Genomic DNA, 26,626 nt, shown 5'->3' on the forward strand with positions numbered 1-26,626 from the left:
GTCCGCCCTCTCTTCCGGGGTCTTTCTGCTTGCGCCGCAGGTGCATCGACATCCGCAGGTCCAGATTGGTTCCGAGAAAAACCAAGCTGTGTCCACAGCATTTAGATCTTTCGGCCACTGCATTTGATCGAGTTAGTTGTCGCCTCAAGGTCTATTCCAGATCCCACTTACATCATTAGGTTTCAGGTTGATATTGGCTCTTCCATGAGTGATTTCACACAGGCCATTGAAAACGTCTCCAGGATATCGGCAAAGCCCGAATGATTGGGTGGCGTTATGCTCATGAAGTAATTCCTTTAAAGCGCTTCATAAATTGTAACTCTTGTTCCCCAAAGTTAGGCTATTACCCGCCGAGAAACAAAATTTAGTGGGTTTAAAGTCGCTATCTGACGAGATTGCCTAGATAGCGGGCTTAGTGGGGTTCATTTAGGAGACATCGGCCTCGTTCTAAGGCATAGATATACCCTCGTAATCAATAAGCATTTTACCGGGTTCGAGGTTAAAATGACGATAAAGAATAGCGAGACTAAACGTACGATCTATACCTTGCTCAATAAAGAATTCTTTAAAGACATTTTTGATAATTTTATCGCTATCTGACTTCATAAAATTAGCACGTGTATCCTTAAGGGAAGGAAGGGTCTAAAAATGGTCGACAGAGTATTCACTAACGGACATATTAGGTGAAAATTTAACTTAAAAAAAATTAAGAATCGAAAGTTAGATAATCTAAGATAAACTAATATACTAACCGACGTTAGATCACTATTAAACTAGATATTACTTACGGAGAAAAAGATCTCGCTTTTAATAATCGGCAGATCCGTATATATTCGCTAAATATCTACAGTCTAATGCGTCTTTATAGCTCACAACACTATTTATGAATATATTCATTATGGATCCAATAATCTACACGTAAGGCCAATGACTTTCGACTCTCTGATAACGTCTAGGATACAAGTAGGGCAGCATGGAGTCTCGTGGCCACTCAAATATCGTATCTCCATCTCTCCCTCCATATGCCCCCCCCCCCCCCCCCCCCCCCCCCCCCCTCCCTCCTTATGAGGACAAATTAGAGACTGGCACTTTTCCCCTCTTGGATTATTGTGGTAGTGTCTTCTAGCTTAGAAGCATACTATATAATAGATTTAATTATATGAATAAGAGGGACGAGTAATTTCTGGCCCGCCGAAAGGCTTTATTTAATAAACTACTCCTCGACTAGTCCAAGAACGATCATCGCGACTAACGTGTACTATCTTAATAGAAACCCCCGGGTAGATTCCGAATTAACCCTTTAACTAATAGCATCGATAGCTGTATTAGTATGCTATAAATCAAGTTTTATTCTCTAGCTCCTCTTAGTCAAGGCTATAAGCTAGCAAAAACTGAAAAATGAACCACTTATTAGCACTTAAGTTATCACGGGTGCTTTCACTATCCTAGGTATAATTATCTGCGCTCTATTAGTAATTATAAAAGCAAACTCTAAAACGCATAGGTCATTCCCTAGGCTATTTCACCTTTCTCTCTAACTAGCTACTAGATCTACCCTAGTCGGTACTATAACTAGAAATAAATACTATGCTTATGGTGCTCATTTTAAACGAGGTAAGGTTGATGAAATAGAAGAAGAATGATCCTAACGTCTATAAGTATCTTTACGTGTCTACTCTATAACACTAGGTCACCTATATAATAGCTGCCTTATCATTTATAGGCGTAATCACATTTCTGTTACTTACTATCTATTTTCTGGTATATTTCAATTTATTACTCTATATAATGCCTACGTTTTATTGACCGAGAGATACAGGACTAACGGAAAATTATATTTAGCTTATATATAATCATTTCTTTTGCCGGACTTAGCTTTATCTATGCGTAAATTATTAGAGCCTAGGTCATTTTCATGAGGCTATAGCATATAAATGTAAGCACATTCAAACTGTTTTAGTACTATCTGTGCCCCGCGGTTTCTAGGCAGGAACGAGCCTTATAGGTAGCGTCCACTAGCTCCGTTTAGTTATTTGTTATTTCGTTATGCTTAATAATTATTATCTATGTTCGAACTAACCTGCAGACTCAAATCGTGACGGTAAATATCCTCGCGTAAAGATTATCCTAAGTTACTCACACGTTGTATAGATCTAAATTAAAGTAACATACCTCAGAAAGATGGCTACTTCATCTTGCCTTCTTCTCCCTCCGTAGAAAAACCTGGATATATCATATTCACATGAAAGCGCGTAAAAAGAGGATAAAAATTCTCAAAGAAGCAGAGGGTATAAGATATCGTTAGCTAATGACTGTGTATCCTAGATACTCTTGAGCGCCTTTTCCGGTACACACCATTACTGTTGCATCTCGAGCGATTGACTTTGCTAAAGTACACCGATGGTAGTCAGGTTCATTAAATTTTATTAGATAAATAACACCAATTCTCCACCTACCAACAAGTGGGTCAATCAGTGACAAAAGACTAATCAAATACTAGCACAAGACAACCAAGCAACTACAGTGACGCATGAGTTTGGATGTCCCCTTCTGGAGAAGCGCTACAGGCTGAAGGATAGCGAGAATAACAGTATTTCAGAAATGAAATTTGGAAAAGGCGATAAGACAATATTTGATATTATACAAGACATGGCTAGGGCGTTTGAAAAGCTAAAGCGGTTTGAACAATGCTCGTCTTTGTATCGCAGAGCACTTCAGGGAAGACAAACAATTCTTGGGTTCGACCATAGGGATACTCTCATTTCTTTGGAAACCCTTGCAGCAGCCCACGGACAAGCAGGAAATATGAGTATGGCGCAGCATCTGTGGGAGAGATCATATGAAGGGTTCAGAAAGAACTGGGGCTTGAATGACCGCTCGACACTAATTTCAATAGTCAACCTCGCAAGCTGTTAGACCAACATTGGGCTTGTTGAGAAGGAAAAGCGTTGCTTAACCCTGTCATTTCCCTACTTTTGGAGACTCCTGCTGTTGAGGACGGCATAAAGTTCATCGGCCTTGCTAACTACCTGTCAACTGCAGAAAACGCCGACTTCCCAGATAGCGTTATTGATGCATTAGAGAAGCACGAAGGTATACGGGTAGGTGGTCTACTCAAGCTGGTTAACTACCATTTAAATGAGCATTCAATGACGAGATACTAGGCTGTCAGCTTGTTCGTTTCTGTTCAACGGCATGCGTGGAACGAGAAATCGCTCATAGAGTCTGTCAACATGTCCTGCGATGATCCTCGTTCGGAAATAGCTTGATTTGCAATCCTCCAGAGGGATCCGTACGTATTCGGGATAAGTCTGCTCCTCGTCTCCAAAGATATCATCCATAGTCAGCTCTTCATCTTCATCTTCGTCTTCTTCGGGATCCCGGTCAAGGAGCCACTCTCCACACGGTGTTACTCCCGCATATTCCACGGACACATCGATCAAATTTGGCCAGAAAGGGAGGTTCACAAGATTGTCGACCTGCAGATTCGACGGCAAGAAGAGTTCCGGACCCAACACCACAGGACCATTGGTCCGCAGAACCTCCAATCGTTGAGAGAAATCCCGCAAGTATGAACGTAACAGGTCCGTTCCACCTTCAGTCACATCGGGCGGATAGTAGTTCTGGTCCCTCGGGGGCATATAAGAATATGCTAGCTCGAAATGCCGCACACTGGCAGGCGAGAGATGAAGTTTACGAGCAAAGTCTCGAAAGGAAGTTAATAGGTATTGGCGACATTGTTTCCCGATATAATCTAGCTTACCATTTCGAAGACGTTGTCTTAACTGTTTATCCCACTTACAATCATCCGTCAACGCCAGGTCCAACCGGTTCAACCGTGGCAGCTTCATCGTAATATACACACTCGACGCCGGTTCGATGACCCACGCATTTGCGATGCCTTGGATAGAAAGTTTCCTTACTGTCGGTATGCGTGGACACTCTGCATCGGCGGTTTCTCTGGGGAATTCAAGGTATGATCTCTCATATCTCTTCTTGAAAAGATCGTCCACCCGTGAACCGGTCACTCGTTTCCGCCTCTTCCTCTCTTTAAAGACGAGAAAGTCACTAGGGGACCATGCGCTGATCTCAATAGATATTCCAGAATTATCTGGCCAGTCTGATAATATCCTGAAAAGCGTGCTGATAGTCGTGGTAAAGATCCTGTTATTTCGTTGGCGTTCCTCGTCTGTCTCCACTCGAGCGCGCGCTTTCTCATCGTATTGTTCCAGCTGCACGCATAAGTCAACGACTTGAACGCAAGATCTTCTGCGTGGAGTTGACACTAGCTGTTGAAATTCTTCCAACCGACTAGGCGTGTTGATGTAGAGGTAGGCAAACGTGCATCTCTCGATAACGGCCTGCCAGCGACGATTCAAGGTCGCATATGTGGCCAGGGATATGCCGGGGTGAATTCTATGGCACCCGTCAGGAATTATGTAGTCCAGCACTCTGGAGATCAATTTTGGTGGCAGTGAGTCCATATTGTATCTGTAAGAACAATTCACGGAGGGTTAGATGTTGGGACCGCCAGGCCTTCCGGCTGTACGGAGTCTAATACCCATTAGGTCAAGTCGATTCGCTAGAATTGTTGTGCAAGTTATACGATGCCTACGCATTCACAAAAAGTCAACGACAAGGTTTTACTTTGATACATTGATATTTTTCCTTCTCAGAACAGGTCACGAATTACTCGAGAGAACTCTTCCTCGCCTCCCAGAATCCCCGACAACCCCTCTCCAGTATTCTGAATTTCCCCATCTGGACCAACAAACCCGTTCATGCCATCCGCGCCGCTGCTACCGGGCATAAAGTTTCCAAATGCCCCAACGGCTTCAAACAGATTAGTCAATTCGTGGCTCATCTGGAGTCCATTCAAAGGACTGTTCCCTAACTCATTGGCCCCATTCATCTGACCGTACATGGACAAGTCTTCGATAGAATGACCAGCGAGGCCAGCCATGGCCACTGCTGCGGTGGAGTGGGGGTCGTTCCCATCGGAGCCAAAAGGACGAGCCAGGACGCCAAGCTTCTCACCAATCTTTCGGAGACCTTTAATGGTCTTCCAGAGTCTCTTGGACACGTAAGACTTGGTGCTGAATCCGTTGATCAAGTCCAATGCCATATAGAACTCGTCGCGAACTTGCCGGTTGAAGTCGTTGGGTGCATGACACACGGCGAGGAACAACACTGCTAATGCTGCAACTAAGAAATAGTTGAAGGTGATCTGCTGCGTGCGGTAGATGTCGGACATCTGGTTAAGCCGGGTCAGGACTCGGACGGTGTCCTTGGCGACATCCACCACTGTCTGGGCGTGGCCTCGGTCCTCCATGATGCTTGCCGCGGAATGAAGTACCGGGCGATAAATCAAAATCCGCAGCTGATTCATCCGAAGGTACAACAAGACTCGAAGACGTCTCATGCCGCGGCTTGCAGTCTCGCCAGTTTTGGGGGATTCCACAGGATAGAACTTGAGCTCATCTGGCACTTGTTTGTACCATTGTAGGACCTGGTAGTCCAAGTATCCAATCTCATCGCGCCGAATGTCCGTCGTGCCTTCAGAACCGAGACCCGAGTACCAGATCTTCGAACTGATGCGATTGTATGATATCATGCACCGTAGATACGGTAGAGATGTATCCTAGAGCAAAATAAGGTCAGATAATAAGTCAAACTGAGTGCGGCTCTTGAGACATACGGGCTCTGGTAAGTTCGGATCAACATCCTCATCTTGGATGACAAATGGCAACCCGGTGCCCAAACTCCATCGGCGGTCCAAGCTATAGACAGTCCAAAAGAGTCGGGTAATCTCATTCCACTGGTCCTCATTAGGGAACGACTTCATCAGTGCGTCCCTTCGATGAAGGCCCATTTCCAAGCACATTCGGGCAGCGAGACCAATCAATCGGTAGGCCATAGCATCGTCATCGGTATGGAAGTGGTAAGTTGCCTGTCGCAGCAAATATTAGCTTTCATGTAGACATATTGGATATCCGTCTGATTGTGTTTCTTACCACTATGGCAAATAACTGGATGTTCTTGATGTCATGAGGCTCCCACAATTTGGATTCAATGACCGGCTTGACAGACAGATACAGACGTTGACCGAGGTCACTCTGGCCTCCAGCCTCCACGACCAGCGTGGTTGCAAGAATCAACTTCAAAATAATCGTGCTATCGTCATGGAGACTGTCGGCACCGGGAAGACCTCGTTGTGCGAATCCTGTTCGCGTGGCAGCTTCCATGAACGTGTATAGAAGATTAGCTTGTGCGGTGACTGTAGCAATATCCACTACCGGGTACATAATCCCGATCTCTTCCTCATAGACTTTGCATAGCCTTACGGCCTCATCGCGGCGAATGCTCCAGATGGGGTCCTTAGTAGGGTGTATCGTTGGGACAATCGGACCGATATGAGGAGGTGGAGAGCCAATCGGTGTGACATGTGCCGTCGTCAGGTCATCAGCGATGCCATCCTCGGCCGGGTTGATGCCCATGCTCTGAAGACTTGTCTTGGCGACATCAAAGTTGAAAGCTGAGCTAGTAGGTCCATGGAACCGTGGATGCCGGGATCGTGCTTTTGGCATGCTACCAGGCATCGGGGTGAAGACGGACTGGGAGCCATCGCGTGAGAGGTGGTCGAATGGTGGAGACTCAAAGGCCGGCTTCTGCGCCCTAAGCTCATTGAGATTTGTGAAGAGGCTATTGACTTGTTCTTGAAGCGTAGTCAACTGCGCGGTCATCGACCGGAACTCGCTATGACTGAGGGTTAGACTCGAAATTTTTAAATGGGCAGCCGGTTTTGTTTTCCGTGACTCACTCGGATTCTTTGAAGTTGTTGTTGCAGCAATTTGGCGCATATCGACCTGATGTAATTGTTAGCGTCGGAGATTCCGACATCGAGCTGCTATACCCGAGTTCGCCATTTCCGAACGGCTAAGAAGCAGCCACTGGGATTGCAATGGCGAGTGAGGGCTCATACATTCCAAATTTAGATGACCACATCGCTGACATGGGACTTGCCCATTGCACTTGATCTTGCGGCGTTTGCATTCATTGCTAAAACAAGAACCCCGACGGTTAGCTCCGCTAGGCACGTATCATTCCGAGTCCCGAGAAGAGGAGAAAGCGGGGAGCCACAAAGAGTGGCCTCATGCTGCAGCCCGTCTACAAAGTAGACTGCTTCTAGCAAGCGGCATTCCTCAAAAGCGAAAAGGGACCGGGAATTCGGGAAAATATCAGACGGGATCAGGCCATCGGATCATACCATGCAATGGAGATGTAGCGATTCCGCTTTGCGCGCGTGTGCGTTCCGTTGCTTTGTTCCGCCTTTCTCTTGGACGTATCAGCGGCCGAAGAGGCCTCCTGGTCGCCAGGCCCGGACTGCGGTGGGGTCGTTTGAACCTGAGGTGATTCCGAAGCCATGACAGCCCAGAATTCAAGTCACCGGGGATGAGAGCTAGGAAGAGCTGGGAGGAAATGGCGGCGACCGAGTGCGGAGAGATTCCTCGCGGGGTTTGCCGTTTCCCCAGATTCGCGGCTGACTCATCCTTCTCGCCGGTGACATTATTGGCTGGCAAGCGGAACTACGGGGGAAGATATAGCCACATAATGTAGAAGTACAGTATGCGGTATTAGTGATTAATGTTTATAGGAGGATCGAGGTTGGTCAAAACAAGAGAGAGAAAGAAAATCACGATTGAAGGAAAGAAAGTAGACATGTAGATTCGATCAGAACTGATCACCATGCATGTCATGCATGCAGCCAACTATATATTCTTTCAGCCACTTACGGTGCATCCACGATTAGCGAGGCAAGATATGCTCAGTATTTGATTGATTTGACTATATAGACTGTACAGAGGATAGGTAGGTATGTTCCCAAAGATTTTCAGAGAACGGAGAATTTCACAGAAAGCATAGAGCGTAGGTGATCCCCCTCTTACAAGCCACGTGCCTTGGAAAGAAGCCAGTCCTTCCCTGCCAACAAGGCTAGCAGCAACTTACTGCGCTCGTCGGGGTTCTTCTTTAGCCATGCCAGTCCCGCTAGGACACTGAAAATGAACGAGAGGCGCACAGTCTTGCGGATTCCCTGCAGAATCGCACCCTTTCGAGTCCATTTTGCCGTCCAGTCGCTCCAGATAGGGAATGTGCATCGGTACCAATAGTGGATCTGGGAGTATCTACAAATTCACGTTAGTATAAATAAGCCCAGCAGTGTGCGCGAGTAACTTACGGGTAGGTTGAAGAGTTCCATCCGTCGGCAGTGATGTACCAACTGGAGCAATCGCCGCGACGGAAGACCGTCTTCTGCAGTTGGTCCTGCACGTTCTTGGTCCACGCCAGCTCGGCCTCTTCCTTGACCTCGTAGGAGCTGACCTGGCCGATCAAGATTGGCTTGATGAATTTCAGGGAGTAGTTGACCGCGTTCTCAGTCGCGAAGATAACACTTGTATGACCGGTGGCTGTGTTCGGACCGAAGAGCATGAAGAAGTTCGGGAAGTGGTCCATCGCGATTCCCTGATAAGCCTGGGCGCCTCCTCGAGCTGCCCAAAGATCCTCCATCTTCTTGCTGCCCCTGCCGATGACCTTCAAAGGGTGCAGCCACTGATTGGTCTCAAAGCCATTGCCGAGCAGAATCACATCGGCCGGAATCTCTCGAGCTTCGTCATCAGAGTCATTGCCCGGAGGATAGTAATGTCCCGGTCCGATTGTTACGCTTCTCGCATGGACACGAGCCAGTGGCTGCGTTGTCAGCGTGACCTTTGAGGAGTGCAGGCTGCGGTACCATGTACCGTCAATGATACGGCGCTTGCATCCAAGGCTGTAGTTTGGGGTCAGCATTTCATGGTATTCCTTCGGTGCCATTTCGCGCATGTGATCCAGGAATGCCTTTTCAATCTTTGGCCGCATCATGCGTCCGTATGCCGTGTCAGTGAACATGGCAAAGAAATTATGTTCACACATCAGAAAGAGGTTGTTGCGGAGGAAACGTGCCAGTCCTGGCACGTGTGTCAACAACGAAGGCATCCACCTCTCCCAATGCACAAGGAGCTTGGGCGGCAAGAGGTCTGGCTGCACCCAGGGAGGAGTACGCATTAACTGGGTGATAGAGCGAACGTTGGCCTCTGGCTTGGCCAGCTCGGGGACAACTTGGGCGGCACTGCAGCCGGAGCCGAACATGATCACATCCTTGCCTTGCAGGTCAATATCACTATCCCATCGAGCTGTATGCATGATCTCTCCTTCAAAGTCTTCGATACCGGGGATATCCTTGGGCCATGTCTTTGGCTCAACTAGTCCACCCACGCCACTCACGACGACCTTGGCTCGGACGATCTCATTTTTGACGTAGACGCTATGCACGCCCTCGTTGATCGCAAGCTGCTCTCGCTCATACGAGGAGAGATCACCCGTCCCTGGGACCAGGTGGGAAAGGAGAACCTCCCATTCCTCATCCTCTTCTATCCAGCGAAGCTCGCGGACATCAGTGTGGAACTGGATCTTGTCGACAATCTCATACTTCTCGCAGACATCGGCGAGGTATTGTGCAATCTCAGGTCCCGAGGGGTGCAAAGTCGACCAGTTCTTCTTGGGTGCAAATGAAAAGGAATAGAACAACGCGGGGCTGGTTTGTCTCTCTGTTAGATCAAATTGAATATCGGCTTGGTCTTTGGATACCTACATGTCACAGGCAGCGCCAGGGTATCGGTTAATCCACCATGTTCCACCGATGCCAGATTGTCGCTCAAAGATTCGAAACTGGTCCGTTCCTAGGACTTCTTTGAGACGACAGCCCATCGCGACACCCGACTCGCCGGCGCCGACGATGAGCACTGGGTAGTAGGTATGAGCATCTTTGCCGTAGACATGGCGCTTGTGGATACTGGCGACCGAAGGCATCTTGGCCGATGATGCAACGAGGTTGGAGAAAGATGTACTATTGTCAAAAGACGACACCGATGTCAGATGACTGGGGGAAGTAGTTGTGGTACAAGAGGGTAGCGCTGAGACGGGTTGGAGGCCGGCCTGTGAAGAAGACCAGGCTAGCTTGTGCTCAGACGAGAAAGGGGATGATCTCTCTCTCTCCAGCGAACGATGGTTCATGAACAGACTCCGAAAGAACGAGTCCAACGGGACCAGCAGTGGTTTAAGCTCCGATCTGCCAAATGAGGGGAAGTTGGGGCAACCTCGGTTCCCGGCGTTTATTGTTCTTGTGCCACTTTTGACAGGGGCGGCCATGTCGATCGTGCATTACCGACAATGATCACTTGCATAAATTTATATTGAACTCCAGCTCATCGTGAATAAACCTTAATTTTGATAGACACAAGTGATCAGATTGATCATATTAATACAGGCCCCTTAAGCTAGTTTTGAATAGAGCACACTCACTTGACTACAGTACTATCATTGTGGCGAACTAAATCCGGGGATGTGGACCCTCCACCGAGTCTTGCGGGCTGAAAACCTTCTTCCACTTTGCACCTTTTCTCCACAATCTTCAACTTGCCTGGATGAAGCTCCAGCCATGGACACAGAGCAATTGGGTCCTGAGAAGACTCTCGCACCCGTTTCCTCCTAGCCTCCTACAGCCAGCTCATGGCTCGCGCAACTTCTCCGTCTCCTTGACCCGTCCGTACCGCACACTCGAAGCCATTCAATACGTCGACGTCGATACATTCCGACAGCAATATTTTGCCCCCGAGCACCCCGTTGTCCTACCACGCGCTCAATTTCGTGACCTGCCCGCCGTGAAGAATTGGTTTGAAAGCACCAATACCCGACCAAGCGCGACCAGCCACCCAACGACTCGATTGAACCTGGAATACCTCGAAAAGCATGCCGCCGACGCGTTTGTCCCGCTAGAGCTTACAGAGCTAGCAGTCTCTAGTTCATGTGGCAATAAAAATGGCAACATGTCGCAGCAAGCTACTGCGTCGGACGTCGTAAGCTTCCGACAGTTCCACGCACCGGTGACGCTGTTCCTCGAATGGATGCGCACGGCCGAGACATCTCCGCAGTCAACGCGACTCTATCTCGCACAATGCCAGCTTCTCGACCTGCCTCAAGTTCTTCGCGACGATTTTCCAACACCGGATATTGTTGCAAAGGCCGGAAAGGGTGATATTTACGATACAAATGTGTGGATTGGACACCCTCCTACGTACACCCCGCTCCATCGCGACCCGAACCCAAACCTCTTCGTCCAGCTGGCTGGACGGAAGGTCGTGCGATTATTAGCGCCCTCGGAGGGACAGGCGCTCTTCTCTTCTATACGGCGGCAGCTAGGAAAGAGTGGAGGCAAGGATGCGGCTGCCATGCGTGGGGAGGAGATGATGCAGGGTCAAGAACGGGTTTTGCTGGATGAACGGGTATGGGGTGACTCGGCTTCTGCAGGCTCGGAAGGGTCTGGCTACGAGGCGCATTTGGAGGCTGGCGATGGCCTATTCATTCCGAAAGGATGGTGGCATAGCATTAAAGGCGTTGGAGAGGGAGTGACTGCATCGGTAAGTGTGCTCGTGTGCCTTGATTGTAACTTGTGGTCGCAAGTACTAACACGCAATAGGTCAATTGGTGGTTTCGATAGAAGCAAGGCTATCCAACGGCCTGTTGATAGTATTCTTCTAGATGTAAAAATAATTTGTACAATATACATATTCCAATGCACCCACTACTTCAGTATTGAAATCCAGCAAAATAGAGTATTCCCATAGACTCGGAGTTTCATGCGGGCGGCTTCCAGAACCATCTCGACTCCGCCCTCGACCGACCATTTTATCGCCCAACCCAACTCCCCCAACTTCAACTTTCCCACAGCCCAAGCATGCAGTTATCGCGTACAGCCTACCGCGCCGCCCTCTTTCACCTCAGCGTGAATCCAATCTTCACCCGCGCCTCTATTCCCAGCACCTGGTCCCTCAGCGTTTCTACCCAGCTACCCCAATCCTCGGCGACCTCCTCCCGCCTCTACAGCATCCTCTTCCCACAGTGCGCACCTGGCAACAGATCCCTCGAATCAATCCGCCACTCGCACACAATGTCCTCCTCTACCCCTCCTACAGAAGCGACCCCTTCAAAGCAAGAGACCGGAGAATCGCAGCCCCAAGAAACCACACAAGAGGCTTCCAAAGAGCAATTGTGTCTCCCATCGACCGAGTCGTCCAGCGATGGCCAGCCAAAACAACTCCGCCTCGATCTCGGCACTGATGGAGGCGTCACGCTAGATCACCTCGGACCTATGGTTGTCAATGTTGACGGGTCACTGTCGCGGATCGGCAATTGGGATCAGATGACGGAGATTGAGCGCAAGAATACGTTGCGGATCTTGGGGAAGCGGAATAAGCAACGCCTGGAGAAGTTGAGGGCTGCCGGGGAGCAGAAACATGATCTAGACTTTGTGGGGGGGATATAAGTTGGCCCTTTGGCCTGTCCTACATGCGCATTTTTGGTAATGGAGTTTACAAGGCGGGGGTTTCTGATTGAATGATTGATTCTGAGTGTATAATAGTGTCTATATTGAACAAAATCATGAAGCGTCTCAAGTATTGTGTTGTTTCTTTTGCATGACCAGGTGTCGCTGACCCCTTCGGCGTCGAGAGTGGTCTCGCAGGCTCACTCGAACAGCATACCGACATATTTGTGTACGATAGTCCTAAAGAAAATCAGCCGATGAAGCTTGCCCGGGCTCATGAACCAAACTTACTTAGGTGGGGCATGAACAAAATCCCTCGTATACTCCTCAATCTCTGCGAGTCCAGACACCAAGTCTACCTCCTCCGGTTTCAAAAACTTCGTTCGATGGAAGATCTTCCACCCAAAGTAGAGAACAGGGAACACGCCAATCATCGTGTATGAGAACAAGAACGTGGGAATCGACCATTTACCTGGCAAGAAGACGGTATAGCCACCAACGAAGGCCATGATCGTAGTAGCAGTGCAGGCGATATATGCGATATACGGCTGGAACCAGCTACGGTATGGCAAGGTGCCGCGCGAAATTCCTTGAGCATCAAGAGCCTTCTTGAACCGGATATACGTGAACGTGATGACGGAGAAGTTGATGAGTTGTGAGGCGGTAACCTGAGATCATGTTGGATGGGAAGACCATGGATAATTCGAGTTCAGACATACCAGATTGACAAACCAGTTCAGCACCACGGATGCACCATTGGATACTTGGAGGAAGCTCAGTAGAGCAATCAACAAGACCACGGCAACACAGTAAACCGGGACACCCTTTTTCGTGCACTTCGTCAAAAACACCGGCGCCTTTCCCTCAAGTGCAAGACCGTAGAGACTGCGGCTGGCACAGTATACATAGCTATTGCCTGCGCTGAACGAAGCAGTAAGAACGACCGCATTGACGATGTGCGGTAAGATCGGGATATGCAATCTATCCATGGATATCACATACGGCGAGGCCGCCGCACCAGGCTTGTCATTGTCAAATGCATCGGCCATAGTCTCGTCGTTATACGGGACCAGAATTCCCACACAGAGGACACCAAGCACGAAGAAGGCTGTTAGACGGTAGAACACGCCATTATACGCCTTTGGTAGAACCACGCGTGGATTAATAGTCTCTCCTGCAGCCATCGACACGTAGTCCGGACCAGCGATAGTAAAGCTAGCCGCAATAAGTGCCGACAAAAAGCCCAGGAACCTGCCCGTATCCCCGGTTTTGTAGTATTCGGCAAAAGCACCGGGTTCATTCCAGTATCTGAATCCGAACCGATCACCTAGCGGGTTACCGCCAACCATCACGATGAAGGTGTAGAAGATGAGGCCGATGCTGAGCAAGACTTTGCCAAGTGAGAGCCAGAATTCTGCTTCGCCATACCACTTGACCGCGAAAACGTTGAGTGCCCTGTAAACAAATATTAGTGTATACGCCAATGTGTTTGCAAGCTCGGGACATACGTGTATAGAACAAGAACGATAACGTTCATCGCCGCAACTGGAATCGCGCTAGTCCAGTAATTGACAATCAAACTGACAGCCACGATTTCAAAAGGTACGAGGGCAGCTTCGAAGATGAAGAAATTGTAACCTGCTGCAACACCGAGGGCCTCGTCGACATAGCGGCCAGCGAATCGGATGAAGGGTGAGGAGATGGGTAAGTAGGTGACCATCTCTGCCAGACCTAGATGATAAAGTAAGTTCCTGTGCTTGATTCGAAAACGACAGCCGACCAGGGGTGGTCATTATATCAGTCACTCGAGGCAAGGTGTTGTAAAGATGTGAATTTTGGTGTTTCCTTGTGGTGGAACAGTCGCCTGGGGGTATTTTGCTGCTCATGGCATGAAATGGGCTAGGGAGTGGAAGGTGCTTCTTACAAACGGTTATGATCAAGATAATGCAACTCCTAGAAGTCAAAGAGTAAGATTCAAAACAATCAATCATTAAGGCGCAATAGTAATCCAGGGCTCTAGGGCTGGTCGAGTTGGGCATCTGATCAAGTCGGCATGGGCTTTGTGGAATGTATTGGCGCAAATGGGAGAGGTGAATGGGAGTTGTCCTTGCACTGGGATGATGTGTTTCGCCTAGCAGTATGCTTACGTCCCTTATCACTGGGAATTTCATGGCAGAATTGATGGTTTCTTCTCATCCTGTTTTTGAAGATCTTCTTCCGTTCATCGCTATAGTCGCGTAGAAATTGGATTCGTATTTTCCAGTGCAAGCCACTGTGTCCGTCGAGCCCAGGCCTTGAAATAAAACAAAAGCATGGGGAAAGAGACCCATCCTTTTAAACGAGTTGAACTTACCAAATACTAAATCCAAGAAACAAACTTGCAGGCCCGCTAGTGCGAAGATTATTACCAATCTGCACATACAAAGCCGTGCCTATAGTTCCTCCAATGCCGATCAATTGCAAATGGCGAGGTTTTAGCTTCCGTCGCGTATGGTCATAAGTCGGTTTCATAGAACCACCATCGATCGATGCATCGCGATTGCCGGATGGATCCTTCTCAGTGATTTCGACAGTCTTGTCGGACATCTTGACCGGCTTCCCCTCGGGATCGGGAAAATCGCGGGGTGACTCGGCGCGCTGGATGGCAGCAGCGATTGGTGAATGAGAGCCAAGCTCATTCTGCTGCGATTGTGTATTTAACATTTTGATGTCCGATCCAATCCACACCATAAATAGAAAAAGAAATCAATTTAAAAGGCAGGAGGGAAGGAAAGGAAACCCAGCAAGTCCCCAAGACGAGAAAAATCTTTCCCCATCTTGGCAATTTCCCTCCATTGCTTGGCAGTCCATCTAAAGCATCCCAGAGCGAATCTCATGGAGAGTGTAGCCTGGAACTCGGCATAGTCCGAGAATCAATCCGACCCGGGGACAAATCAGAAAAGATCTCTTCCCCGGCCCTTCCTTGCTTGGTGCTCGCAGGCCGCCGTGTCCCCACTTGGCGTTACCTTCGAGAGTCAATCAGCCATTTGGCTGGTAGGCTTGACTGAGTAGTCTTCGACTAGGGCAAGCGAGTTGGATGATCAATATTTTTGCCTGATGGACGTTGAAATCGTTTGCCGTGCTGTAAACATTTGCGGCTCCCAATCCTTGCTCTTGTCGTTCTGGAGTTGTGCAATGTGCTCTGGCATGGAGGACTAGTGGGGCAAAAACGTTGCCGAGGTTCAATTTGCTCGTAGGGGGCCACAGGGAAGGCATGCACTTTTCTAACTTTGTGTAAGACTAGTCTTGTATATCAGAGGCTAACCTATAGAGTGCTCGTCTTCAACTTAATGAAATATCCATACTGTCCATTTCAAAGGGTATCGAACATCTATACGCCAGGGTGACATTCTCCTAAAATATTTCCGCAGCATGTTAACTAGCTCCTTTAAATATGTTCAGAAATTTGACAAACGATATATTCAGTCTGGCTAACATGACATGCTTTAGGAAGAGAGTAATTCTGATTACTGCACAGGATAAGTCAAGATCCATTACCGTTAAGAACCCAAAAAGTCAGGAACGAAGTAAGGTGTGAGAACACAATACTCCAAATCCATCTTCTTCTCTTTCAGACACCAGCTTAATCCTTTGAGTCATGACTAGTTGCACTATCATTCGAAGATCTGCGCTCCGACGGGTTTGTGTCCTTCCCCAGCCAAGCAGGCGGGAAGAAGCCATCGTTATCCTCAAAGTAGAGATGGTGGATCTCGTCGGCCTTGGAAAGGTCTTGCTTGGGCTCGTTATGGCCTCGAGGCAGCGTATCATGTACCGCAGGCTGCGTTGCGTGGAGATGTGGATTTGAAGGAGGAGAGGACATCTTGATATCCGAGGAAGGTTGAGTGTTTAATGTATTGTATGTTGATCGATGAATAGGTGATGAATAGTGAGACCAACGGCCTCTCGAAGTTCAAGGACTATCGGGTTGCCTTAAAGATGGCATGAATGTAGTTGATTGTCAAGTGTCATCTGACTTACGCCACTTTAAAGATCCCCGTTCGCAAAAATTAAAGTATACTCGAGGCTCGTGACTTGACGTCATGAAGTCAGTCCCGCGGTATACAAACAATCTTTGTTAGAGGTAAATAAGCCATGTTCATGACATGAGCCAAGTACATTAATCCTATATCTACCACACGCAGCGTAAGGCAGATCGATAAAATCTACAGCTCAAGCACTCGTAATTTTAGTCCCCTATAGAACTTCTCACCCCAATGGTGCAATCACAGCAGCGTGTTCGTCAGCACCCGCCCTAAACTACAGAGCCACTAGTTACCAACGGCAAGGTTAGTTGAACCCCGCTTATCCGCCGAACCCCACGCTCTTTTTAATTCCTCGGCCATCACTCGCGAGCTTCACTTCTCCCACACTTCCACACCTATACCACAATGTCTGAACGTTTCGCTCCCAAAGTACCAGTCCAGCTGGACCCGCCAAAGGACGACCCCATTTCTACCGAGGAATTGGCCAAGTGCGACGGTATACACATCCCCGCGCCGCGCGCTCTCCTCGGGACCTTCTTCTCCGCGAATGCCGACTGACACACACTGCGCGCTGTGCTCACAGGTTCCGATTCCAGCCGCCCAACCCTGGTAGCCATCAAAGGCACCGTCTTCGACGTCACCCGTAACGCTGCCTACGGCGCGACGGGCCAATATCGCGGTGAGTGCTCGATGCGCCCGGCCGATGCGGGGTTCCCGATTGCGCCGACATCTTTGCATAGACTGACGTGATACTCGTGGTTTTGGGGTTTAGTTTTCGTCGGAAAGGATGCCTCGCGTGCTCTGGCCAAGTCCTCGCTGAAGCCCGAGGATTGCGTACCGGAGTGGTATGATTTGGATGAGAAGGAGAAGACGACGCTGGATGAGTGGTACACTTTCTTCAGCAAGCGGTATAACATCGTTGGCAAGGTTGAGGGTGCGAAGAACCTTTGAACGATGATTAAGGGCTACGAATTGAGTGGATGTCAAGTATACCCGAAATATGAAGATGAAGATAGATTAAAAGATGTGGATGGGTTGTTAATCACAATACTTTTGTATTTCCAACAGGGGTCCTCTGTAGGTAGCGCTTGGACAGAAATCTCAAGGCTATCCAGCCCCGATCTGAATTGTCAAGAGATGCCGAGAGATGTCTCGGAAGAGGTCTCGAAAAAGGGGTTGGAAAATTTGTCAAAAAAGTCACTAGAAGAGGCATTCCGGAAGATCTTTATTAATAGTAATTCACCTTCGACGCTAGTATGTAAGAAGGATATCCATAAAATAGAGAACCAAATCATCAATTTCTACCCCCTCCAAAGACTATGCAGCCAACCCTCGTAGCAGCAAATCCAATCAATAACATTCTGTCTAGATGTCCTCCAAATTTATCTCAATGTCGAATAAAACCCGCGATACTGTTTCCCACAAGTCTCGCTGTCGTATTGTTCACCCTTAACAATCCTTTCAAGGGCCTGCTCCATTGCCTTTCTTTGATCAGCATCAAGGCCAGGCGAAACGATGTGGATGAAAAAGTCTTTGAGCTCTCTCATCTGAGGACCAATGATTTCAACTATGCGTTTGAAGTTGGCATATTCGTGAAGTGATTCAAAGGTCACTGTGACATCTTCCAGAAGGAAGAAATGCAGGGATAGACGAATATTGGAAATATTGGCGTGTTCTCGCAGGGAATTCACTGTGTCCGCCAGGCTCAACGCTTGTACTGAATGGGGCTGGAATTCGTCATCCCCAACGTGTTGAGGGAAGTTGAGTTGGATGGAATGCAGGTACTGAATACAATCCGGGGGGAACGGGTTCAGGAAGTTTTTCCTTTCAAATCTCGCGGAGCCAAACAATACCGTAGACGGAATCGGGATTGCAAAGTGATGGGCTCCATATCCATAAAAGACATACTTGGCCAGATCTCTCATGCTTTTAGACGTCTGAAAAAGAGCCTTTGGAAGGCTCCAATAACGTTTGGATGACGAGTATGAGACCTCTGTAGCCTTACAAGCCATGTTGAACATAGTGGGCCCATCACAACGACGTCTTGCGCAAGGAAACGGGAAGAACGACTTGCGCACTGAGTCCCACCAAAGGTCTTGAGCAATGGTTCCCGTATCAGGAAGAAGGTCCGTGTGCTCAAGCACCATGATCTTCAGCTCCGTTGGAAGGTCACCGAATCTGTGGAAAGCTCGACTCTGTTCGTTGTTGCGAGAGCGTTCAGTAGCCTTGAGGACGACATATTCAACATAAAGCTGGAGCTTGTTGTTTGAGCGAGCACCGAGGCGGATAAGGCAGTTCTTCAGTTGTACATCCAGTAGAGGTTCAAGTATCGCTTTGGCAGACCTCACGGTTGCCGTGCTTGAATGGATGGACAGGTTGAGCTGGCTTGGCGCATGCGCGAGTCGGCGACAGGTTGCCTTCCAGTTATCGATAACCTGTGGGCTTTCATCATAATCGGCAACGGGCGCAAAGAGCGATGGTTGAAGCGTGGTGATAAGGGGAGACATCTCCACCTGAAGGTTCCGAAGTGACTGCAGGGTAACGGTCGTAATTGCAGTGAGAACTGACAACCCTCCAGCCCCCATGCCGTACACTCGGAATCTATTCAGTGAGTAAAAGAAATGTCGGGCGTCCTGGGATACCTGCCGTGATACGTAAAAAAGCTGATTTGAGAATGGGGGCTGGCCTTCGGGCGTGGAGTTGGCACCGTTCTGGTTAAACCGTCGGTGTGTAGATGACCACTTGCTAATTGTATCCAAAGGATCACCTTTCGAGGAGTTCATCACCAGGGCAAAACTTTCATCAGACCCAATATCTCGAGTGTACTCGAGAAACCGGTAGATTCTTTGGCGGACCGACTCGGGGAGCTGGAGGAGGGACGACGTTCGTGACGGACTGCCAGAGTGCTCACAAGGAGGTTCGGAGGGGATTCAGTGGGGATTTGATCCCCGAGAGCCATGGTGAGAACTTTGGGTGTATCGAAGAGAGTTCGAATGGTAGTTGAAAAGGAAAGAGTGTTAAGAAGACACGGAGGGTCGAAGAGTTGAGGATGAAAGCAGCGGAGGCGAAAGAGCAGGAGATGAAAAGGCAGGAGAGAAACTAAAATAAGTCGGGGAGGTCGGAACGATGGTAAATTCTAGATCAATCCAGCTAGTGAGGGACTGGTTAGGAACTGGCAAACACGACTCCGGTTGGAGAGGATATCTAATGTAAAATGGCCCATAGTCATAAGTCTATTGACTGAAGGAAAGATCAATCGAGCATGCCCTACTTCCTCTCACTTCTCATATTTCTTTTACATATAAACTGATCGTTCTTAAGCCCACTTATATCTTACTTCTGAGGTTCCAATAACTCATAACCTGGGAGCTAGTAGTCCAAATAGTAGACTACTAGGCTAGGCGGTGCTGAAGAACGTCTAGGAAACGAATAACGTCGTACGCCCACGTCTAAAATAAGATGCCACCATTTTAAATCGAATATAAGGATCTTTACCAGTCTTATTTAAGACCTTGGAAGACGGAAGACCACGGTAGAGGTGGAAAGAGGGGGGAGGCTATGATATCTACGTGATTCTATGGAAGAGTCAAGGATGCTGAGGAGCATAGTTCCAATTTCCATATCCACCTTCCACTTTCCCTGTATGAAGCGTAACTAGAATTCTTCGCAGTTTCCTGCCCAATGTTGCGTTTTCTCCGGTAGTCGACGGCCGAAAGGATATATAGCGCCTACGCATCAAAGCTGAGTCTTCTACGAGTCCTAGGTTGTCGAACCTGAGAAAGTATGAATAGCGCCAGCCTTTCACTAGACGCTAGAGCGAACAGATGTATCAATAGACATCACTGTATATAGTAAACAAAGCTATATGTATATTAGTCTTGGCAGATTTCAACGCGTTTAACTAAAATATTGTCCTAGTCTACCAGGATCTCAGTTATATAAAGGGGCTCTTCTGGTACCTCCTAGGTCTGTAGTGCATGCCCATTGAAGGTTGCCTGATCTGAGAAAGTCTAGATAGCGCCAAACAGTTCACTGGAAGCGAAATCAAAGGAAATCAAAGGGATGGATACCAAGTCATCGTTTTATACAGGACTATATAAATAAAGAAAAGAAAAAACATCATTACGCCTTGCCCCGACGAGCCTTCCGCTTCATACGTTTCTGCGCAATGATCCGGTTACGTTTGGCAACCTTGTTCTCTTCCTCATCATCCTGCTCTCCTTGTTCCTCTCCCTCCTTGCCCTTGCCTCCACGCTTCCTCTTCATTCCCTTCTTGTCGGTCTCCTCCTCGACCTCCTGCTCCTTTTCTTGGGCACTCTTTTCCTTGTCAAGACGCTTCTTCTCTTCCAATTCCTTGCGGCGCTTGATAACCTGTGCGTTCTCAATGGCGAACTCAACAACCAGGCGCTTCTTTCGGTCCTTGTCCTCCTCGTCGTTGTTGACAGGGATATCAATGGGGTGACCGTTCAACCAGCGCAAGCCCATCAGGGCGTGTCGGTGGGTGAAGTACTCGATGAAACCGTATCCACGGCTGCGACCACCACCGCCCTTCTCGGGAACCTTGGTACCCTCTCGGGTCTCGTAGACGATCATGGCTTGACGGACGATACCCTGCTTCTTGGTTTTGCGCAGAGTCTCCATCTCTTCCATCTCCTCGGACGAGCGCGACTTCTCCTCCTTCGACAGAGGCTCGCGAATGCCGTTAGTGACGTCGGTAGCAAAGCCAACAACGGCTTGACGGGCAAATTGCTTCAAGTCCTTCGAGGTGATGTGGCGGGGGATGTTTCGGATAGAAAGACGAGTAAGACTGAGATGCAAGGCTGGGTTCTTCTTGATGAAAGTCTCACGCTGCTTGAAACTGGCCTCACGCATCTTGATTTCGGAGGGGGACAGCTTCTTGTACATGGGCGAGTTCGATGCGATAGTACCCTCAGACAGAAGGTAGAGACGGCGCTTATCCTTGTCACGCACCAGGCGGCGCGACACACCCTCCTCGTTCAATCTCGTAGCCTCGCGCTTGTTGACTGCGCGAGCAACTTGTAGAACACGGCCCTCCATTGTGTACTTTCCGCTGGGATCGGCATCCTCGTTTTGTAGTACGGAATACTTCATGGCGGGCTTGGAGCGGTCTTTGTCACCAGCGGGCATCTCTGTCGTCTTGGGAGCACCGCGGATGCAAGTGATGGCATCGTCGACTTTCCAGAAGCACACGAATCCAGTACCTCGGGGCCGTTCAGTCTCATGGTCGATCACAATGCGGGCGTATCGGAGCGGTCCGAATTGGGTGAAATGTTCGTAGAGGGACTCGTCGGTGCAGGTAAAGGGAAGGTTGCGAAGGAAAATAGTGCACTCCGTGCGGTCGTCTTCTTTTTCTTCCTCCTCAACTTCTTCCTCCTCGTCATTCTCAAGATCGCCCTCCAGATCCTCCATATCGTCATCCTCATCATCGTCTGAAGCATCTTCGCCAGAGGCCTCCTCGGAATCTTCCTTGTCCTCCATATCAACATCCTCAGACTCGTCCTTCTCTTCCTCCTTCTCCTCCTGAGTGGCTTCGTTGGCCTTTTCCCAGGCTTCCTTCTCAACGGCCCAATCGACAGCCAATTGGCGGCCATCAACTTCTTTACCGTTGATTGATTGAAGTGCCTTCTCGGCGTTCTTCTTGCCTCTCAAGACAACAAAACCGAAACCTTGCAACTTGTTGCCCTTCTTGGGCAGGACTGCATGCTTGACTTTACCGAAACTGAGGAAAAGTCGGGAAAGTTGTTCGGGGGTCTCGATACTCCACGGCAGATTGCGGACGATTAGCCTAGGGGGCTGGTTTTGCGTTCTTTGGTCTTCACGCTCCTGCTTGTTCTTGATCGCAGCAGCAGCAGGAACACTCCTGCCCAGCTTCTCATCGATCTCACGGTGACGGGGTTGCGCATACTCGACGCGAATCTTCTTGCCGTCAAAGTCGGCATTGTTCAACTCCTCAAGAGCGCTTTGGGCGTCCTCGAGATCGGCGAATGTAACGAAACCGAAGCCCTTAGAAACCTTGGTCTCCGGGTTCACGACGACAGTGGCGTGCTTGATCACGTAGGACTCTGAGAAGAACTCTGCGAGCTTTTCTGTCGTGGCTGACACAGGAAGCGATCGGACGAAGAGGGTCTTGTTGGGCTGTTTCGAAGCCGGGGCCTCGGAGGCTTTGACTGTGGTTGTCTCCATTTTGGTATCGGTGACTTGAGAAAGATCCTCTTCGGAGAGGCGTCTTTTCTTGTTTGGCTCGGCCATGGACTTGTAGAAGCTGGTCTTGGTTTTTTCGCAATCGAGCCGGACAAAAAAATTAGCGGCAGAAAAGGCTGTTGCGCCGCTGGGCGGTGTGAAAGTGGTTCTGCTCGGGCTCTGATAAGCCCCGGCCGAGCTTTATCAGTTCACAAGTCAACCCTCAACATGGATCCTCAAACCAGAGGTAATTCGGCATCGCAATCTCGAGGAGATGGTGATGCGAGTGCGCGGTCATCTAATCCTGGAACGCCGTCAACAGGCCAGCCAAAAGTGCAGCAGCCTAAACCGCAGGCTCTCCCAAACCGATCGGGTCCTTCAGCGATTCTCGTGTCGACGCGACAGAAGGGCAACCCGATCCTGAACCACATTAAGCTTCTACCATGGGAGTACGCCGATATTCCCGCAGATTATGTGATTGGAACAACAGCATGCGCTCTCTTTCTCTCACTGAAATATCACCGGCTCCACCCTGAATACATCTATTCTCGAATCCGACTCCTCGCTGGGAAGTACAACCTGCGCATCGTGCTGGTAATGGTGGATATTCCGAACCACGAAGATGCCCTCAAGGAACTATCAAAGACCTCGATCATCAATAACCTCACACTGATGCTATGCTGGTCCGCCCCCGAGGCCGCACACTACCTTGAACTCTTCAAGTCCTCCGAACACGCCCAACCTACTGCAATCCGCACGCAACAAGCACAGTCATACAAGGAGTCTTTAGTGGAATTTGTTACAGCACCGCGAAGCATCAACAAGTCAGATGCGGCAAGCTTGATCTCGACATTTGGAAGTTTGCAGAATGCTGTGAACGCGCAACCGGAGCAGATTAGCTCTGTTCCTGGCTGGGGCGAGAAGAAGGTTCAACAATGGTGCAATGCCATCCGCGAAGACTTCAGGGTGGAAACTACAAAAAAGGCGTCTGCTCCAGTATCAAGAAACCAGAATAGACCGACGAGACCCCCGAGTGGGCTGGATCAGATGGCCATGGATGAAGATGATGACGAAGCAGTCTTACGATCTGTGCTGGCTGAGAGCCGGCTCACAGCTGCCGCATCTGCCACGACTCAGAGCCCATCGAAGACAATCCGGCCAGCCGAGGAGCTTGACGAGGGCATTGCAGCTGCCCTGGCGAAGTTTCGGGAATCCGGTGGATGAAGACCATACCCGCGACTAGATTGATTTGATAAAACACGAATGACGTTCTCGCCATGCAGGGTCTGGATACCAGCTCGGCGGAGTTTGCGGTCTCCAACAATACGTTCCTGCTGCAACTCTAGTGGCGACTCCTGTCGCTCCGTTTCGCACCGCTACAGACGGCCATGCGAAGAAACGCTCAAACGACATGGTTGGGAATTCGATTTTTTACGCGCCTCAGAAGAGCTAATGAGCTCATTAGCAAGGTTCATGCCTGATGAGGTCGTATAGGAAGGTCTTGCCTGGTGACAAGATGAGTTTGGCTTCTTTAAGAAAGATACAGTGAGTAGGCTCTGATTCTGAAGTGCTACTTTAGATAACCCTTACTGTAATGCCCGGACTTCCTGGTTCGATGGTGTGTAAATCCTTTCCCTGGAGACTCGTTCAATATCACAATAAACCAAAGTTTTATGCCATTACATTTGCTTGGTACTGGGCCCGTGCTTCAAGGTTGAAAGAAAGTGCCCCCCACCACCTTTATATGGAAACCAAAGTCATGTTTGCCAGTTCCCAACCACTTCTTCAAAAACCAATCTGGAACTTGCCATCCTCCTCACCTCACGAAGTTCTTTTTCTCCCCTGCTCTTTCGTCTCTGCTGCTTTCCTCCTCAACTCCTCGACCTCTTGGCTTCTCGACCACCTCTCTCATCCACTCAGACTCCCGTTCTTTGTCTCTTTGATACACTCACACTTGCCACCATGGCTCTCGGTGATCTAGCAGCACTTTTGGTCTTGTTTGGCCTCTGCTACTTTGCTCTTCCCATTCTCCTCCCTCAAGTCCCGGCCAAAGATCCTCCCAATCCTCCTGACGCGACTTCGAGCAGTACGCTTCTCACGCCGTTCCTCCTTCGGCTCCCCGAGTCGGTTCGCGAGGAGATCTATTTTTTACTAGAATACTCTCGTGAAAATGACTCTGGCCAAAAGCATGTCCTGGACGTGAAGTGCCCGGAACTCTCACCCCAAAGTATCAGCGAATGGTCCTCCGCGCATCAGAGACTTAACTGGATATCCATGTTTGGCACCCAGCCAAGCCAAGGTCAATTTGCCAACCAGTTATTCTACGTGTCGCGTGCTATATCCCAGGACGCAAGATCCTTCTTCTATTCCCATAATAATTTTGTTTTCCCTGGAAAGGAGGATGAAGGGTTACCAGAACTTTCTGCAATGACGATGGTTGCTATCCAGTCATTTCGGAACATTCAAGTTCGGATTTCTGCGGCAGACGCGAGCAGCGATGATGGCCGCTCCTTCAGGCAAAATAAAAAAGCCATAATGGACTGGAAGGAAACCTGTTACCGACTTGCGCATGCGCCACCATGCCAGCTAAGCCTGTCCCTGATTTCGAACTCGACAACCGTGAAATCCGCAAAAGACAGTTTGGGACCCTTAACCTACCTAGAACTGAAGAAGTGTTCGATCGCTTTTGACGAATCTTGGGATACCAGCCTCCAGAATTATGCAGAGTACGTCGTTTCCAAGACTACTGAGCGCTTTCGCAACCAAAAGAGCTCGGCCTTCCATAGATTCGGGGACCTGCCAACGGAGCTGCAGATGAAAGTTCTTGAGCATACGGACCTTCTTCCTAGCACTGAAATTATTGGTCAAGGTCTCAAATGGCATCCATACACGCAGGGCTTCTTCCCCCTTACTTGCATGAATTTTTGTTGTGCATTGCAGAGGCTTTGGGGGTTCGAGACGCCTTGCAAGGCCAGAAATGTAGGAGACTCGTCGTCTCAATATTGCTGGAGTGTTCCAAAGGCTCTTTTTCAGACCTCTAAGAGCATGAAAGAGCAGGCTCGGCTAATTTTCTATCGGAACAATCACTTTGCATTTGATATCTACTATTTGCGTCCCTTTGAAATGAACTCCGATGGTACGCCGAGTCTTCTGGAGCCGTTTCCCCCAGATTGTCTCCAGCACTTACGTTCAATCCAATGGAACTTTCCCAATAACATGGCGGTTGAAGAATTCCAGCCTCCTCTAGAACAAACGATTAAACTGGTCCAGACGGTGGAGTATCTACGGGAACGCACAAAAATCTCCAACCTCACCTTGACTCTGAATTTCCGTCAATACCAACGTGTAACACGGACGCCAGTGGACTTAAATCGCCAATATGCGCTTGCAAAACACATGGCTGAGACCATTGCACCTTACGTGAGCGAGCTCAAAGACTTTTTCGTTCATATTGACTGGCCTAGTTTTGATGCTGATCAAATAAAGTCGATGGAGCAAACCCTCGAGAAGACTGTTAAAGGTGAAACGTACGATAGCGAGGAACGGGGGAAGCGTTTATGTGGGCCTGACTTGTTTCAGTGGTCTTTCGTCAAAGGATTCGGTCAGGGATAGATTGAGAGCGCGTGTAGATAGAAATCTCATTGAGTGAATTTCCGGTCGGCATCCCTTCGAACGAGTCATGCCCATTATCATTACTATTTGTGCTTGGATTTCATACCCGCAATGGCAGCTCTAGCTTAGAATCTAGTTACTCTATTAAGAATACGAATAGATTCTGAGGATGGTCCCGCATTCAATGTATGTAGCCTTCACAACTAGAAAACCTGACTACTATCTAGAAATAAACTCCATCGCCTACCAACCTTGACTACAGTGCGCTATATAGGATCGGGGCGCCAAAAACCTCCAACCTTATCCCATTAGTCGTACGGTAAAAGATAACTAATTAAGGTGGTAGAAAAGCGACTATTGCAAGCACTGGGGCACT

General features: G+C 48.9%; 12 protein-coding genes across 12 annotated transcripts; 5 read left to right on the forward strand and 7 right to left on the reverse strand.

Annotated features, from left to right (window-relative positions):
- Nucleotides 1–3,146: 3,146 nt before the first annotated feature.
- Nucleotides 3,147–4,484, reverse strand: N7496_003379 (uncharacterized protein; the record flags this gene model as incomplete). The annotated part of the gene is made up of 1 exon (XM_056696310.1): nt 3,147–4,484. One exon carries the CDS (start codon nt 4,482–4,484, stop codon nt 3,147–3,149), a length of 1,338 nt encoding a protein of 445 aa, XP_056558522.1.
- Nucleotides 4,485–4,672: 188 nt separating this feature from the next.
- N7496_003380 (transcription factor domain-containing protein) lies at nt 4,673–6,860 on the reverse strand (the record flags this gene model as incomplete). The annotated part of the gene is made up of 3 exons (XM_056696311.1): nt 4,673–5,641; nt 5,699–5,950; nt 6,015–6,860. The coding sequence occupies 3 exons, from the start codon at nt 6,858–6,860 to the stop codon at nt 4,673–4,675; spliced, it is 2,067 nt and encodes a 688-aa protein (XP_056558523.1).
- Nucleotides 6,861–7,942: 1,082 nt separating this feature from the next.
- Nucleotides 7,943–9,903, reverse strand: N7496_003381 (flavin-containing monooxygenase; the record flags this gene model as incomplete). The annotated part of the gene is made up of 3 exons (XM_056696312.1): nt 7,943–8,183; nt 8,237–9,641; nt 9,732–9,903. The coding sequence occupies 3 exons, from the start codon at nt 9,901–9,903 to the stop codon at nt 7,943–7,945; spliced, it is 1,818 nt and encodes a 605-aa protein (XP_056558524.1).
- A 614-nt stretch (nt 9,904–10,517) lies between these two features.
- N7496_003382 (putative JmjC domain protein) lies at nt 10,518–11,590 on the forward strand (the record flags this gene model as incomplete). Its single annotated transcript, XM_056696313.1, has 2 exons — nt 10,518–11,510; nt 11,570–11,590. The coding sequence occupies 2 exons, from the start codon at nt 10,518–10,520 to the stop codon at nt 11,588–11,590; spliced, it is 1,014 nt and encodes a 337-aa protein (XP_056558525.1).
- Nucleotides 11,591–11,827: 237 nt separating this feature from the next.
- Nucleotides 11,828–12,415, forward strand: N7496_003383 (uncharacterized protein; the record flags this gene model as incomplete). The annotated part of the gene is made up of 1 exon (XM_056696314.1): nt 11,828–12,415. The coding sequence occupies one exon, from the start codon at nt 11,828–11,830 to the stop codon at nt 12,413–12,415; it is 588 nt and encodes a 195-aa protein (XP_056558526.1).
- A 200-nt stretch (nt 12,416–12,615) lies between these two features.
- Nucleotides 12,616–15,118, reverse strand: N7496_003384 (putative general amino acid permease (Agp2); the record flags this gene model as incomplete). The annotated part of the gene is made up of 5 exons (XM_056696315.1): nt 12,616–12,655; nt 12,707–13,083; nt 13,135–13,870; nt 13,924–14,146; nt 14,794–15,118. The coding sequence occupies 5 exons, from the start codon at nt 15,116–15,118 to the stop codon at nt 12,616–12,618; spliced, it is 1,701 nt and encodes a 566-aa protein (XP_056558527.1).
- Nucleotides 15,119–16,037: 919 nt separating this feature from the next.
- N7496_003385 (uncharacterized protein) lies at nt 16,038–16,274 on the reverse strand (the record flags this gene model as incomplete). Its single annotated transcript, XM_056696316.1, has 1 exon — nt 16,038–16,274. The coding sequence occupies one exon, from the start codon at nt 16,272–16,274 to the stop codon at nt 16,038–16,040; it is 237 nt and encodes a 78-aa protein (XP_056558528.1).
- Nucleotides 16,275–16,842: 568 nt separating this feature from the next.
- N7496_003386 (putative progesterone binding protein) lies at nt 16,843–17,388 on the forward strand (the record flags this gene model as incomplete). The annotated part of the gene is made up of 3 exons (XM_056696317.1): nt 16,843–16,933; nt 17,021–17,116; nt 17,210–17,388. The coding sequence occupies 3 exons, from the start codon at nt 16,843–16,845 to the stop codon at nt 17,386–17,388; spliced, it is 366 nt and encodes a 121-aa protein (XP_056558529.1).
- Nucleotides 17,389–17,819: 431 nt separating this feature from the next.
- N7496_003387 (uncharacterized protein) lies at nt 17,820–19,396 on the reverse strand (the record flags this gene model as incomplete). The annotated part of the gene is made up of 2 exons (XM_056696318.1): nt 17,820–19,304; nt 19,349–19,396. 2 exons carry the CDS (start codon nt 19,394–19,396, stop codon nt 17,820–17,822), a joined length of 1,533 nt encoding a protein of 510 aa, XP_056558530.1.
- Nucleotides 19,397–20,559: 1,163 nt separating this feature from the next.
- N7496_003388 (mRNA-binding ribosome biosynthesis protein NOP4) lies at nt 20,560–22,707 on the reverse strand (the record flags this gene model as incomplete). Its single annotated transcript, XM_056696319.1, has 1 exon — nt 20,560–22,707. The coding sequence occupies one exon, from the start codon at nt 22,705–22,707 to the stop codon at nt 20,560–20,562; it is 2,148 nt and encodes a 715-aa protein (XP_056558531.1).
- Nucleotides 22,708–22,866: 159 nt separating this feature from the next.
- Nucleotides 22,867–23,862, forward strand: N7496_003389 (DNA repair protein RAD10; the record flags this gene model as incomplete). The annotated part of the gene is made up of 1 exon (XM_056696320.1): nt 22,867–23,862. The coding sequence occupies one exon, from the start codon at nt 22,867–22,869 to the stop codon at nt 23,860–23,862; it is 996 nt and encodes a 331-aa protein (XP_056558532.1).
- Nucleotides 23,863–24,600: 738 nt separating this feature from the next.
- N7496_003390 (uncharacterized protein) lies at nt 24,601–26,250 on the forward strand (the record flags this gene model as incomplete). The annotated part of the gene is made up of 1 exon (XM_056696321.1): nt 24,601–26,250. The coding sequence occupies one exon, from the start codon at nt 24,601–24,603 to the stop codon at nt 26,248–26,250; it is 1,650 nt and encodes a 549-aa protein (XP_056558533.1).
- Nucleotides 26,251–26,626: the final 376 nt, after the last annotated feature.

This window comes from Penicillium cataractarum (assembly GCF_028827025.1).
Source record: "Penicillium cataractarum strain IBT 29864 chromosome Unknown utg000002l, whole genome shotgun sequence".
Classification (NCBI taxonomy): domain Eukaryota; kingdom Fungi; phylum Ascomycota; class Eurotiomycetes; order Eurotiales; family Aspergillaceae; genus Penicillium; species Penicillium cataractarum.